Source organism: Urocampus carinirostris, chromosome 20 (genome assembly GCF_059441175.1).
Source record: "Urocampus carinirostris isolate Australia breed hairy pipefish chromosome 20, RoL_Ucar_1.0, whole genome shotgun sequence".
Taxonomy (NCBI): Eukaryota; Metazoa; Chordata; class Actinopteri; order Syngnathiformes; family Syngnathidae; genus Urocampus; species Urocampus carinirostris.
The window spans coordinates 26201525-26218444 of record NC_142368.1 but is presented as its reverse complement, the minus strand read 5'-3'; the positions used below and the strand labels follow the sequence as shown (position 1 = coordinate 26218444).

Here is a 16920-nt window from a genome sequence, read left to right as displayed (position 1 = left end):
CTCGAGACGTCAAGGGGTGAACATGGATCCCCGTCACCGTAGTGACCTCGTCTTAATCCATTTTTATTTCTTGACATTTCTTTTCATTTCATAACAAGATAATAAAATAAAAATGAAAAACGATTACAATAATAACATATTGGCTTCTTTTTCGGTGCCATAGCTTGAAATCTTCACGGGACTGTGTCTTGAGCGGTTATGATTTCTACAGCCCGGCTCGGCAGCTTTTATACCCGTGGTCCACACGCGGAAAGGACGTGGAACTGACACGATGAGGATGCGGAACAGTCGCCGGCGTCTGTTTTGCGGGCATACCACGGATGAACAGCGGGTTGTCCAATTTTGTGCATTTTCTACCGCAGGCAACCACGGGCAAAAAAAAAATCGCAAAATTTTACCCGCGATACAGACGCAACAGGCTGTGTGACCGGGCCCATACATACCTCCAAGCTGTAATTCACCCTTTCCTTTCATCTTTGTTTTACTCAAGGCTAACACATCATCCTTCTTATCACCTCTTTCTTCCACTCAGTCGCTTTACTTCCACATCCTCTCACATTTAGTGACCCTATAACTAGGGTTTGCGAGACCTTTCGGTCCCCCGCCCCCCTTTCTTTGCCTTGCTGTCTCTTAGGGAGTAGAGATAGAGAGGAAAGGATCCACAGTCCCCTCGCCCCCTCCACTTTAGTCAGCTCTTACGACACGCAGCGGACCACGGTGGGAGAATTCTCACCCTCCCAGAGGGAGAGGGCCCCTCACCTTAGGACCAAAAATTGCATATGTAAATTGCAGAAATATGTGTGGCTCTTCAAAATATGATTCTCGCTGAATTTTTTTTCTGTTAATGGTATAAGATAAATTGGAAAATTGGCTTTGAAATTCCTTATAAAGTGCTTGAACTTGGCCATTAAAGGGTGCACAAACACCGCATCTTATTTTGCTCCCTGTCGAGCTATTCAAATTTATTCTGTCACCTTAAATCACATGATCTTCCAGTAAGCCATTCAGCCAATAATTAGGACCAGTAAAATAAGCAGCATAGTCAACTTCTTTTTAATAGCCCAATCTCTGTTGGCAGTTAATTATGTGAAATGTGTCCTTGGAGAAGCTTGTTACTCTTGCACGCATGTTTACCTGCTTTGCATGGTCAGCTGTTTGTTTTACATCAGAATTCCTTATTTGAATGCACTATCAGGAGAATTCACCTATGATCAACCGATTATGGAATTCTTTTCTTTTTTATGCTCATCATCTTTTTGTGTTATTAAATCCATTTGTCTTTAGGTGCGACATTGGTTTTAAGGACTACCCAGACTGTCAGCCGTGCAACTGCAGCGTCGAGGGAACCAGCAATAGTGACCCGTGTACTTCACCATGCGAGTGCAAGGTCAAAACAACCACACACAAATAATAGCTATTGAGACTATCCGTTATGGACTGTCATATTTTTTCTAGGTGCAGTAGCACAATCAAGTCACTGTAGGAGTGTAGGATCTTGTTTTATTTTCTCTTTAATGCTTAAACATTTTGTGGAATACTGGAAATTATATTTTGTATGCGGGAAATGGGTCTTACTTCTAATACAGGTTGTGTTTGAGACTGGTGGATTTGAAAGCTTTGTTGACATGTGTGGTACAAGTTCTCTTTTGTTGTTGTAAAATAAAATGAATGAAAAGGGGCAGTCATAACTGCATATGTTTTTCTAACCTAAAAAAAAATCTGGCACAATTGACAGATCATTTTAATTACTTTCTTATTGTTCAATGTTTTAACTTTTGGGGGCTAAAATAATGAAAACAGTATTCAAAATTAGCAAAGAAAATTTCAAATTTCTAAAATTATGTCTTGCTTAAACAAAAAAAAAAAAGATCAAATTTATATACCGTTTATATATTGTAAGGGATTATACTAAGTAGCAGTATACTAAGTGAACCAAAATTTTATCGGTTTAACAGTTTCGTGTATTTTTAATTTCAAAATTTTACTAATTTATTCATTTTAAAATTTTGACAAAAACGGTAATAATATTTCTGCATTAAAAAAACATTTCTACATTTTCAAATATTTTTTCAAGGATTGGTTTTCTTGGTTTTCCTACTTTATTTAGTGCATTTTAAAATTATTTATCTTGTAAAATACAGTGAGAAAAAAACTAAAGGACAGAAGATTTCTTATTTTATGAATCATTTTAAAACTAAAATAAGAAAAAAGTAGTAAAATAAAAAGGACGTAGTTGTAAACTGTATAGCAGTATACCAAATGAAAAAAAATATGTGAAGGTGTGAATTAATTGATTTGACAGTTTTATATATATATATATATATATATATATATATATAAAATTACTCAATAAACAATAAATGGTAAGCCTAGTTTTGCATGCTGATTTTTATTTGACTATATGTTTTAATCTTTTTTTCTTTATTTACTGATCATTTGCCTCAAGATGTCCATTTTTGTAGGTACCGGTAATGTTTCCACTTTCAATAGGCTTGAGCGGAGTCACTTCAAATGTGTTTTTTCTATCCAGCACCATACCTAAAGAAAGAACATTTTGACTACTCTTTGCAATTGATTTGGACAGATGGTAAAATAACATTGAATTTACTTTGTCATTGATAACAACATGGTGAAACATTGTATGCAAAGAAATTAGACTTGGTACTCCAGGGTAAACATGTAACACAGAACTTTAAAAGAAAAATAAGATAAAAGACTCAGTATAAGTAGGCAAATATATTTACAATGTAGTGCTAAGAGAGTGGCTTATAGTTATATTTAGTTTTAATCGTTTTTTTTCCTAAAATATGCCTCATTATCTTTTTTCTCTCTTTATCCAACAGGAGAATGTGGAAGGCGAAAACTGCAGCCGCTGCAAGCTGGGCTTCTACAATCTCCAACGCGACAACCCGCGCGGCTGCGAGAAATGCTCTTGCATGGGCGTCGCGAGCCAGTGCTCCGCCTCCACGTGGGTTTATCAGAATGTAAGAAATGGCACACAAACTATGATTAGGATTATCTGCCTTCCTGGCTTTCACAAGCAAACATTGTTGAATAGCGAGATGAGGGTGGAGGAATCCGCTGCGGGTATTTAACTGCGGCTCGGTCATTGTAGGATCCAAGTGCAGATGCAGACAGCTGCTAAATAAGATAAGTGAGGTTATTATTCCTCCAGTGGAAGAGCGAGAAAATAGAGAAAAGGTTAAACCTGAATTCATTCATATTTTTTTATTTAGTTTTCATTTACTGCTGCGGCTAAGATCCATAGCTACCATATTTACTGCGCTGTAAGGCCTACCCCACAAAAAAAGTATTTTGTGATGTATTTTTCATATAGAAAGGCAGACCGGACTATAACATGCACCGAATTAAAACTACTTAAAGGTCTGGGGACGCACAAAAAAGGCTGTATTTGTGCATGTATTGATAGGTTAGATTATATCACTGATCTCATCACAAATGCATATAATTCAATACAATTGCATTGAGGGGGGGTTTGGGGTTTTTAAGGGTTATTGTTCTATCTTCGTTATTCATTATCCATTATCCGTTATCGGTCAGTTCATTATACGCTACAAAGCCTAGGAGCCGGGACACTTACTCTCAGCCAAAAGGCCAAGCTAAGGTCCTAGCCCTAAAGCATTGCTGCGATCATTGCGAATGCACCGTTCCCGGAAGTACTGCAATACCGGGCTGATGCGTGGAGTGGACAGAGCAAGCTCTTATTCCATCTCCGGATTGCAAAAATCAAAGATCATGGCAGCACCAAATGTTTTCTATTGGACTACCAGTGTCCACCTTCGGGCGGAGAATCTAAATTTTCAACCACAATTGCATTGAGGGCACAAGATACCATCCATTAGACCCCTAGGGATGCAGATGATACATGGAGGCATTACTTCTTATTTCATTATCACACTATTTTCCCTCACGGTGCCAAATTATTCATGTTATTAGTGGGCCGGGCCCCGAGAATTACTTCATACATTAAATCAGTTCGTGGTACTGCCGACTTGGATTGTTTTTTCCAAGACACAAGGTTCTCAACTGAATGACAATTATGGTATTGTGGGAAGTAATTTAGTCGTTCTGAATTAAATGGAGGGAATGGGATCATGGGAGGTAATTTGGTTGTCCTTAAAATATAAATAAAGCCAAGGCCACACATAATCAAAACGTTTTTCACTTAGTTTGAGCTGAGAAAAACAACAACAACAACAATCTCTCTAATCTAACATATCTGGCACCATTACTAAAAATAGTGTGATAATGAATAGGAATTAAATGCCTTTCCATGTGTCGTTTGTATCCATAAGGGTCTAGTGTAGGGGTCGGCAACCTATGACACGCGTGCCACTGCTGCGTCTAGGAGGGGTTATCCAGTGGCACTCGAGCGCATGGCAAAATAGTAAAAATAATAATTAGAATTTTTTTTTAAATGCACATTTTTACCTAAATTTTCGACATTTTCAGTTGCGTGCCGTGTTGTTTGGGGGCTTTACTGTCGCCCTTAAACAACAAGGCGCGCAAGTGCTCCGTGTGTCCGCGCGGCGTAACGCAGAGGAGAGATCCGTGTTTTAACCCAGCCACAGAAACACCGGCGTGCGATAAATGAATGAATCATGGCGGCTCCTCCAGCGAACAAAAATCTTCCTTTCCACCCAGCGTGGATAGATGACTGGGGCTTTTTGCAAAAAAATGACCGCATTTGTGCATTATGCCTCGAGAGCATTGTACCTTGCACGTCAAGTACTAAACGTCATTACGAGACGAAACATGAACACGAATTCAAGCATGAGTCTGACAAGGCGGAGACATTAAAACGCACAGTGTCTAGGGACGGCAAACAAATACGGACCCTGAAAACCTTTTTCATTGCTAAGGGCCCGGTCACACAGCCGTTTGCGGCTGAATCACGGCCAGAAATTTCTGCCTGTGAGGCGGACGCTATTGGACGCTTAGAGACCGCCATACAGACGAGATACAGCAGTGCTTAACACGCGGTCGGAAATCCGCGCGCGGGTGGCAGCGCGAAAAAGTTTTGCGCTGCTCATTCTTTAGAGCGCGGGTACACAGCCTTTCACGAGCGTATCGAGGCTGAACCATGGCCAGAAATTTCTGGCCGTGAAGCAGACGCTGATGGGCGCAGTTTGACGCTTTGAGACCGCCATATAGACGAGATACAGCAGTGCTTTACTCGCGGTCGGAAATTCACACGCGGTTGGCCGCGCGAAAAAGTTTTGAGCTGCTCAAAACTTTGAGCACGTGTTAACCGCGGGCGGCACACGAGGTAATGACGCGGAAATGACGCGGAACGACGTGCTCTGGCCGCGGCCAGGGCGTGGTTACACATGGGTAGGACGGGAAATTTCAGCGGGTAATCGTGGGTGGAGCATGGTAATAGCATGTTCTGCGCCTGTACCGCGGTGTTATTACGTGAAACTAGCGTGTTACGCGTGTGACGGTCAAACGCCTTTCTCCGCGTATATACAGCGCGATTTGCCGAGCACACGTCAGTTGTGCTCGAGATGTCAAGGGGGTGAACATGGATCCCCGTCACCGTAGTGACCTCGTCTTAATCCATTTTTATTTCTTGACATTTCTTTTCATTTCATAACAAGATAATAAAATAAAAATGAAAAACTATTACAATAATAACATATTGGCTTCTTCGGTGCCATAGCTTGAAATTTTGATCTTCACGGGACTGTGTCTTGAGCGGTTAGGATTTCTACAGCCCGGTGTTATGCCGAGAAATACATGCCTGCCGAGATTTGCATCCCCTCGCTACTACAACCACTTTTACCTCGTTTTATCTCACTTTTATATCACTTTTAGGGAATGTAATGGCGAACATATAACCAAAACCACTTCGTCTTGCATTTGTTGGGAATGTAATACAACTTAAACCATTCCGTCTTTGTTTTTGTTGTGAACGTAATCGAACGGTAATGCACACCGTATAAAAATCCTCCCCCCCTCGCGTGAACGCGCATTTTGCTGCGCTTCCAACAAAAGCGATCGTATTCTATATAAAACGCTTATTAAAACAATAAAGCGAGCTAATTATAACAATTGGGAGATCCTAGTCTATATAACGCGTTTATTTAAACTATAAAGTGCGATCGTATTCTATAAAATGCGTTTGTTAACGCGGATGAAAAAGTCACCAACGTCAATGCACGCTTCCAACAAAAGCGATCGCAGCAGAATGCGCGTTCACGCGAGGGGGTTGGGGGGTGGGGAGTTTGCTTAGTAGTCGGACTTGGGCACAACACCGGCTCGGGAGCTTTTATACCCGTGGTCCACACGAGAAAATGACGCGGAAATGACGCGATGAGGAAGCGGAACAGTCGCCGGCGTCTGTTTTGCGGGCATACCACCGATGAACAGCGGGTTGGCCAATTTTGCGCATTTTCCATCGCGGGCAACCACGGGCAAAAAAAAAAACGCAAAATTTTAGCCGTGATTCAGCCGCAAACGGCTGTGTGACCGGCCCCTAAAATCACAAGTTATCAAATGGCTCACTGTGTAGCAAAGCACGGAAAACCATTTACTGATGGCGAATATATCAAAGAAGCGCACGTGTGTGTGTGCGTGCGTGTGCTGTGCGTGCGAGCGTGGGTGCTGCTGTTCAGTGGTTATTTCTGTTGCACACATTTTCAAGTAGTCTTCTGTCTTGCTGCTGTGTTTTCAAGTTTTAATATGTTCTGCAATAAGATTTCATTGATGAATGGTATGGTTGCTGTCCATATAGCTTGTTTTTTTTAATTGTAATTCATTGTTGATGAACCAGCTCGGTAGCCTCGATGGTAGGGCGTCCGCTCCAAGACTGGAAGGTCGCTGGTTAAAGCCTTGGCCGAGTCATACCTAAGACTTACAACATTGGTACTCAATGCCTCCCTGCTTGGCGCTCGGCATTAAGGGTTGGAATTGGGGGGTTTGGTTACCTAATGACTCCCAACACAGCAGTTGGGTCTAAAATGGCGGCGCCCTGTTTGGCTGCAGCTGCATCGGCTCGCTACAGTTTAACTGTACGGGTCAGGTGTTTCGACATTTCATTCTGTGTGCATGGTTACAAAGAATGACAATAAAAGTAAATTCTATTCTATTCCATTCCATGAAGAATGGTTGATTCTGGTTGTTCTTGTGGTAAAAAGTAAAATTCATGGAATTCTAAAGGCCTTTCCACATGTTTCTCACATTCATTTTTTTAGTTTATTGATGAACAAGAAAAGATAAATTCGTCAGTTATACGATTTCAATGTATATTCTTCCATCCATCCATTCATCCATTCTCTGCACCACTTACCCACAGTAGGGTCCATGCGACATCCTGAACCGGTTTCCAGCCAGCCGCAGGGGACACAGAGACAGACAACCCACTCGCTCATTCACACCTAGGGGACAATTTGTACAGGCCAACTAACCTGACATGCATGTTTTTGGAATGTGGGAGGAAACCGGAGAGCAATAAAACGTATCGGACAAACATGGTAACACATTTCCTATGTCGTCTGCATATACAGAGCTGTTCAAATTAAAAGCCGTGCAATGTAACTAACCAGAATATCCCTGGTTTTAGTATATCTTTATCGTTACATTCCAGACAAGTTACCAGTAGGTGCAGTAGATTCTCAGAAAAAACAAAGACGCAGCATTCATAATAGCCACGCTGCGAAGGCTGTGCGATTGGGCGAATATTTCAAAGGGGTGTGTCAACGGAAAAAAACATAGCAGCGTGGCTACCAATCTCTGAATCAATCAATTTTGGAGAAGAAATTTTAAAAAAAAACAGGTATAAATCCGGTGTGAATCGGGTCGCGCCTATTTAAGGATGAAGAACATGCATTTGAGGAAAATAGGTCGTTCTAGACACTGCTCCGAAGAACGCTGTTCTTTAATTAAAAACTTGATTAGAGAGGGAAGAACTGATAAAGAGGTATAAAAAAATGTTGTCTGTTCAGTTAAAATAATCTCAATGCCATAAAATGGGTAGAAAAACCAAAGACACGTGGAAGAAAACGGAAGAAAACTATTAAAATGGACCGGAGAATCAGAATGGCAAAGGCTCTGCAAATGATCAGCTCTAGGACAATCAAACAAGGTCTGCAATTACTTGTAAGTGTTGAGACAGTTAGAAGACGTCTGCGTGAAGCGAATTTATTTTTAACAATCTCACGCTAAGTCCCTCTGTTAAAAAAAGGAATGTACAGAAGAACTTACAATTCCCCCTCAAAACAAATCAACTGGCCTAAAGAAAAATAGAGGAACATTTTGTAGACTGATGACAGTAAAATTGTCCTTTTTGGATTCAGGAGCAACACACCGTGTGCGAGATGTCCCTGAAACTCTGAATTCAAACTTCAGTACACATTGAAGACAGTAAAGCATGGTGGTGCAATCATCATGGTCTGGACATGTTTCTCCTACTCTGATGTTGGGCCCATTTATCCCATATCAGGGATCATCGATCAGCTTGTGTATATTAAGATTGAAGAGTACATGAACTTGAAATGGGCGTTTCAACAAGACTTGGTTCCAAACCAATAAAATTATTTTTATTGAGTAGCCAGCCCAATCGCCAGATCTCAATCTAATTAATAACTTGTGGGTTGATATAAAATATGCTGTTTGTGAAGCATAAACCAGAAATGTAAAAGAATTTCGTTCTGTATACACGTGTACTAGAATGACAATAAAGTAGATCTGAATCTGAATCTGAATCTGAATTGTAGAATGTTGTTAAGCAATCATGGGATATAATAAAAACTGAAAAGTGCCATAAGTTGGTTGACCCTATTCCACACAGATGAGAAGCAGTTATAAAAGAAAAGTAATCATGCAATTAAATATTAGGATTGCTAAATACTACCTTTTTTGTATATAGAAAATAGTTTTGTCGTCTTTTTATAGTACAGCAAACACACCCCTTTGAACTTTTTGCCCAATCGTACAGCCTTTGGATCGTGCCTATTATGAATGATTCTGGGCTTGTTTGTTTTCTGAGGATCTACTGCACCACCTGATAACTTGTTGGGCATAAAACAATACAAAATATTCTATTACTGAAGAATTTCTGGTTAGTCACATTGCTCTGTTATTATTCTGAACATCACTTGAAGGCACACCGGTTTATATTGTTTCTGTTCAAGTTTCTGTCCAATTTGGGGTTTTTGGGTGCACTCTGTAGTCCGGAAAATATAGTTGTCAAAAATTACCTATTTGTGTAAACTATGGATAGCGCTGAAATGAAGTAATAAGGAAGAAGGCAATCAGAAGAAGATGAAGCTCAAGATTAAATGAGAGGGGAAAACAGGATAACGGTTTTTGACTGACAGACGGATGGGGGAGGAATTGGCAGCTGGGACGTTGACAGAACGACAGCTTTGATTTAGACACTGATAGTGTGTGTGTCTGTGTGTCTCTGCGTGTTCTAAAGGGTAAGCCAAGGTCAGGTTAATTGTATGACAAATGCGGTTCTGAGGTGCTCCTCACACGTACGCATAAGCTGACAGGTTCAAGTGACAGCTGTGCAGAATTTTCTAACAACATATAAGCTTAATACAGAACTTGTAAGGCCAGAAAATTGTGGAAACATTTGTTTTAGTACCTGAAAAAAAATTGCTTGTTTATACAAAATATTTTGTTTTGTTCAATACCACTTTTTTTCAGACAGATGCCAGTCCCCGAAACTCGATACATCCAATATTTTACAATTGAATGCATACTTTAAATAGGGCTCGTACGGGTGCTTAAAATCCTTTAAAATGCTTGAATTGTAATATTGTGTGTTCAAGGTGAGGAAAATGCTTGAATTTTCGATGAAGTGCTTAAAATGCTTGAAATTACTTCCATTGTCGACTTTTCTAGCAGTCTGACTCAATAGACCACGCAAAATAGCGCAAATTATGTGCTACCAGCAAGATACAACTTTATTTTAGTCGTCAAAGCCAACAAAAAAAACTTCCTCTGATCGATGCTAGATTCTTTTCCTTTGAAGGTACTGGAAAAATTGAATAATTGGCCTTGAGAGTGCTTAAAAAGTGCTTAAATTTGGCCTTCTTTAATGCAACAATTTTTCTTTAATGCAACAATTTTTATCTTTAGTGCAACAATTTTTCTTTAATGCAACAATTTCTCTTTAATGCAACAATTTTTATCTTTAATGCAACATTTTTTTCATATACCAATGCAGACGTTTTAAGTAGTGATCAAAATTCATACAGTGAGTCAATACCGTAAGTATTTCGCTACTGATTAGACGTGTACGACTATATGCAAAAGACTATTTTCAAAGTCGCCTTCAGGTGTTGTCTCTTTTCTCTGTGTTAATTTTTTTTAAATAAATACCTTACCAGATGAATATGTCTTTGAAAAACCTTTTTCTCAGGAAAGCACACTGAGCGGCTGGCACCTGAGTGGAGACTCAGGACGGAACGTATGGCCCATTCACCGAGAGACACCTCAGTATCTAAGCGTCCACCATGTAGACGTGGCAGACAACCTCGGTTCTGCTTACTACTGGAATGCACCTGAATCATACCTGGGAAACAAGGTGAGAAATTTACATTTCTCATTAGTTTTTACGACATGGTTGATTGATGCTCTTTTTACAGCCTGATATTGATACACAACTCTTAGGGGCCGGTCACACAGCCGTTTGCGGCTGAATCACGGCTAAAATTTTGCGTTTTTTTTTTGCCCGTGGTTGCCCGGGATGGAAAATGCGCAAATTTGGCCAACCCGCTGTTCATCTGTGGTATGGCCGGAAAAAAGACACCGGCGACTGTTCCGCTTCCTCATCGTGTCATTTCTGCGTCATTTTCTCGTGTGGACCACGGGTATAAAAGCTCCCGAGCCGGTGTTGTGCCCAAATCCGACTCCTACGCAACAGGCTCACCCCTCCACCCCCTCGCGTGAACGCGCATTCTGCTGCGATCGCTTTTGACTTTTTCATCCGCGTCAACAAACGCATTTTGTAGAATACGATCGCACTTTATTGTTTAAATTAACGCGTTATATAGACTAGGATCTCCCACTTGTTATAATTATCTCGCTTTATAGTTTTAATAAGCGTTTTATATAGAATACGATCGATACGATAGGGGAGATTGTTCTATCTTCTTTATTCATTATCCATTTTCGATCAGTTCATAATACGCTACAAAGCTCTGGAGCCGGGACTCTTACTCTCAACCAAAAGGCTAAGCTAAAGTCCCAGATTTAAAGTTATGCTGCGAATGCACCGAAAGATTTATTCGAAATGAAGAGAAACTACGCTGACGGGGATCCATGTTCACCCCCTTGACGTCACGAGCACAAATGACGTGTGCTCAGCATTCGCGCTGTTTATACGCGGAGAAAGGCGTTTGACTGTCACACGCGTAACACGCTAATTTCACGTAATAACACCGCGATACAGGCGCAGAACATGCTATTACCATGCTCCACCCACGATTACCCGCTGAAATTTCCCATCCTACCCATGTGTAAGCACGCCCTGGCCGCGGCCAGAGCACGTCGTTCCGCGTCATTTCCGCGTCATTACCTCGTGTTGACCACGTGTGCGGCACGCGGTTTAACACGTGCTCAAACTTTTGAGCAGCTCAAAAGTTTTGAGCGCGGCCAACCACGTGAAAATTTCCGACCGCGAGTAAAGCACTGCTCTATCTCGTCTATATGGCAGTCTCAAAACGTCCAACTGCGCTCAACAGCATCTGCTTCAGAAATTTCTGGCCGTGGTTCAGCCTCAGTGCGCTCGTGAAAGGCTGAGTGCCCGCGCTCTGAAGATTTGAGCAGAGCCAAATAATTTCGCGCTGCCACCCGCGCGCGAATTTCCGACTGCGTGTTAAGCACCGCTGTATCTCGTCTGAATGGCGATCTTAATGCGTCCAATGGCGTCCGCCTCAAAGGCAGAAATTTCTGGCCGTGAATCAGCCGCAAATGTCTGTGTGACCGGCCCCTTAGGAACACATGGATACGGATAATTTGATTTCTTGTTCCTGATTTTTAAAACAGCTCTAAGAGGGCAGGCAGCTCTGTTATTGGTCACTGTTGTAAGGACTGAGTCTTACCAAAAGCCTTGTATCAGTACCGATAACTTTGCTACCAAATACGACAAATTATACCTAATGAGCTAATTTCCTATGAAAAATACAACAACAAATAATACCACTTTTGTATTGAGAATGTTAATGGTTCCTCGGTTATTTATGGTTCGTGCCATTTTCTGGACACTGGTAGTAACATCAGGTTTGGTGTGCAGTTTTAAGTAATGAAATGGTCTAAGAACGACTTTTTGACTCGGAAATGGCACTCTTAAATAATACTTCAGAAAATTCAAAACCTTAAAATGCTCTTTATGCATTTTGAAAAAATATTTTCAATGTATAGCAGCTCTGCGATACAGAAAACTATACTAGTATACATAAAATGCTGATATTTAATTGTTAGACAGATTTTACATTTATAGTATCTTCTTCGACATAACAGACACAAGCTCATTTCCTGTTTTAGTCACGTAAGGTCCCCAGTTCGAGACCAGGTAGAAATATATGTTGGCCTGGAGAGGGATGGGCGCCGCCAGGCTGTACTTACCCAAGACACACCACAGTAAATAGTGGCCCTACGGCCCTAGTGGTTAAGAGATCCAACCAACCAACCATCATGCTCAATAACTAAAGTACTGATGCGCAATACCAAATTATGAATAATACAAGCAATCAAGAACTTGATTACTAAGTATGGGTTTGTATGGGTTGTTAGTGATACCAAATAGCTTGACTTGTATGTAAAACATGAGTACCCGGAATTACAATCAAAGAACCCCAAAAATCTGTTTCAATCCAAATGTGGCATTTTCCCATAAATATTATTGTGAAATGGGTACAAGAGAGAAACTGATATTGTTTGGGACTGTTGAGTGCACCAAAACCATACAATGTGGCTGTTTTCTGCACCCAAAATACAAACCGGTTTTCATATCACATAATCCATATTTTCTGCACTGTAAAACGCACTGGATTATAATTTGCATCTCTCAATAATAGTATTTTCAAATATATATTTAATATTCAAGGCACATGGGACTATTAAGGCGCATGGAATTAGATTTACGGTGAATTCCGGACTATAGAGCGCACCTGATTATAAACCGCACCCACCACCTTTTAGGTGATTTACCACTTTTGAACTCACACAAGCCGCACCCATGTATAAGCCGCGTGCGCCCGTATGTCACAAGTTTAACCCAGACCAGGCTGTAAGTTGCACAATTGTAACTACTTGGATAGTACACAATTCTAGAACCACAATGATACCCGTAATTAAAGTATGATGCAGACTTGTAAAGTCCGGGTCCCGTTGAAAGTAATCCAAGGAAACAAAATGTATTTTTCCAAAGTTAAGGGTGGGAAAAATATATATCCACTATTGTCCGATGCGACAACAGACAGATGTGCCGGTAACTCAGCTTTACCCCTATTCCCATCAGCCCACGTTTGCTCCGCCCCTTCTTTTTGATTTGTCCGTAGAACACATAACAGAATAAATCTCTAAAATAAATACATTACAAAAATATACAGTTGCAAATACATATTATACATGGTTACACTTATTTACGAAGAAAGACGGTACACCGAGAGTTTTCAAAGCTTTAATAATAATTATATAACTTTCATCCCAAACCGTGCCTTTGAAAGGTACCAACACGCTAGTAGGATCACGCTCGCAACTTATCAAACGTGCCTGTTAAAAAAAAGCAATCCCGTAATTGTAAAATTCACAGAAAATAGTCCTCAACTTCCTCCTCATAACTACCGCCACTAAGGGCGTCTTCCTCATTATCGGAACGTACCTTAACCTTACAGACAATATATGCTTAAACTTAGAGGTTGCAGTCTTTCTTGACGCTCATATTCTACTGGTCTTAATCTTACCTTTTATACTCCAGCGCCGCTGGTGGCAGTTAGAAATTTCCATAAATTGGCCGCTTCACTGAATAAGCCGCAGGGCTGAACATTTGGGAAAAAAGTAGCGGCGTATTGTCCGGAATTTACGGTACTCTAAGAACTACCGTATCTATTTGTGCGCAATGCACTTTAATTGTGTATATCCGTTGCACAGTTTATTAGTTTATGGTATATAATAAATAATTATAATTAAATGTTTTTGAGATTAAGTGTTTGAGAACTATGTTAGAAGTGACAAGATTGGATAGATTGAGAAATGAAATTGTGAGAGACAGAACTGGAGTAGTAGTGTGGAACTGAGCAAGCGTGTGGATAAGAGAGTACTCGGTTGGTTTGAACACATGGAGAGGATGGATGAAGAGCGAATGTTGAAGAGAATCTACAGAGCAGAAGTAAATGGAAGGAGACCAAGAGGAAGACCGCGATTGACGTGGATGGATGGTGGTATGAGTGCACTGCAGGAAAGAGGTCTAAATATAGTGGAAGCTAGAGCTCTTGTTGGTAATAGGAATGTGTGGAGAGGTGTTGTGAAAGGATAGTAGGATGTTTAGACGCGTTCTAAGGAATGGGCAGGGCACCTGTATCATGCGGCAGGGGTAAACCAGTAAAAGTTGTCGGGCCCTGCTGTTGAACAGAAGAGTGTGTTATGTTACCCTGACCCCCTGACATGGCTGCTTTCTTGTGTCTTCAGCTGGAGGGAGGAAAGCATGACCAACTTGGGTGCTGAGATGCTTAACTTGTATGGGTGTTTGGCCATTTGGGTCCAAAGATTTTTGTGTGTGTTTTTTGCTACTTTTTCCCCTTTTTTATTTTCTTTGCTGTCTTGCTGTCGGTCACCCCTTTCAAGGGATATGACCAGGGTAGATCGATAGATAGATAAATATAATGGTGCAATGACAAATCAGTCGAAAATTTTGCTGACCAAATTCGTAAATGAATTGGTGCAACGGGAATCGAACCTGTGTCACAATGGTGAGACAGGGTTCCCGCGGATCATTGAAAAGTCTTTGAGGGCATTGAAATTATTATACTAAAATTAAGTATTCTTAATCTAATTTGCTTTAAAAGGTCTGGAATCCAATTTTTGAAAGTCTTAAAAATGTGAACACATTAACATGATTTAAATCTGTTTGAACATAAAAGATTGAGTAAAAAATTCATTGTCATGCCTCATGTGAAAATGCTTCATGAATGTAGAAGAAGAGTTCTCCGGAATTAGTAGTTATCTGCCAGTTTGGACTTAAGACCCTTGATGTACTGTAAACATCATTTTTATGTATTGTTTTCCATGTCTTAAACTTTTGAGGGTGCTATGTTTTCATATGAAAATTTTCAACTGGACCAAAAAGTATTTTAGATTTTTGTTTTGTTTATTTCAATTGTGTTTTTCAACCTGATTATAAATTTCATTTCAAAAGTCTCAAATTTAACCTGCCTCAAGCTTTGTGAACCCTGTGGAGCGTCGACGAGAAACAAGTCTTTAATGTTTCCTATGATGAATCCAACTTTGCGTTTTTTATCTTTCAGGACAACTTCGTTTTCTTCATTCTGTAACAGTTGTTTTTGTACCACTGGTAGCACAGTGGTCAGGTTTAGGCATTCTCACATCCACAATCTTGGTTCGTTTCCCGTTGCATAGAAAGTTTTTGTTAGGATTTGTGGCTGGATACATGTGCGGACACAACCTGACTTCTGAGAGTTGCAATGTAGGGTTGACAGATTCCTCTGGCACAGCAGGGAACGAACCGCAACTGGATAGTCGGTGGTCACTGCTTTTAAGTGCTCAGAGTAATTTCCAACAAGTAGGATAAATCATCACTCCAACTGGACCATCACAGATTTTGGTCAATGATGTTTTAAGAATGCAATGTACAAATACGGCAGTATACCATAAAACCTCATGTAGTAACACACACAAATAAATACTGTATCCTTTTCTATCTTTATTCCCCAGTATTTTGCAGTATGTAAGGTGCACTGGGCTATACGGCGCACTCTCAAATTTCTGACAAATTTGGGATGTTTAGGTGCGCCTTGTAGTCCGGAAAATATGGTAATTACTTGATGTATGGGGTTAATGATTTGTCCAAGCAGTTTGAAAGCTCCGAGTGTCAGGAACCAGAAACGACAGGACCCAATTGCGTTCGTTTCTCTTAGTTTTATTGAGAAGGAGGCAAAGGCTGGAACCCACGATCCGGTGATGGTCGGTCGCGGGGAGCAGATCGCTCGGAACGCGGAAATGTCACTTCTGTGGCGAGCGATGGCGGTGTTGAAGGCGGGGAAAATAGGTCGGTTGCCGGGACGGAGGAGCAGAGACGTGGTCGAAAAGAAACGGTTCGAAGCTAGGAAACATATGAGAGCCAAAAACAGGAGGGTGTCAGAGTCGAAGGGCTGGCCTAGCAGCAGCTGAGGGTCACAGACGGTCTGACCCTGGTAACCGGGAACTGGGGGGTTTAAAAAGTAGCAGGGAGCCAATCAGCACCCAGGGCTGTTTGCTGCCAAGGAACGGGCACAGGTGCCTCGCATAAGTAATCATGACACCGAGATTTGTTTTTTTTGCGTCACCATTCCAATAAAAAAGCAAACCTTTTTGACCCAAAGAGCCATCTTAGCAAAAAATACAATATATATATATATATATATATATATATATATATATATATATATATATATATATATATATATATATATATATATATATATATATATATATATACCGTATTTTCCGCACTATAAGGCGCACCTAAAAGCCTTTATTTTTTTTAAAAGCTGACCATGCGCCTTATAATACAGTGCGCCTTATTTATGGATCAATATTAATTCGCAAAGTCTTGCAACTAACTTGCAGCCGCCGACTAGATTTTCCCCCGAATGCCAAGTAGTCCGCGGTGTATGCTGGGATTTATTTACCGGCGTTTCATTGGCTAACCAATGTGTCAATCATCAT

At 40.7% G+C, this 16920-nt stretch overlaps 1 protein-coding gene and 1 pseudogene across 1 annotated transcript in view; one reads left to right on the top strand and one right to left on the bottom strand.

The window, feature by feature from the left end:
* lama2 (laminin, alpha 2) overlaps positions 1 to 16920 on the top strand; it is a 278494-nt gene that overhangs the window by 76484 nt on the left and 185090 nt on the right. The window contains exons 12-14 of the mRNA XM_088324972.1: positions 1285 to 1387; positions 2844 to 2984; positions 10394 to 10558. Of these exons, the coding sequence (XP_088181098.1) occupies positions 1285 to 1387; positions 2844 to 2984; positions 10394 to 10558 (409 nt within the window). The remainder of the gene's footprint in view (positions 1 to 1284; positions 1388 to 2843; positions 2985 to 10393; positions 10559 to 16920) is intronic.
* Positions 3663 to 3752, bottom strand: LOC148346739 (U2 spliceosomal RNA; annotated as a pseudogene).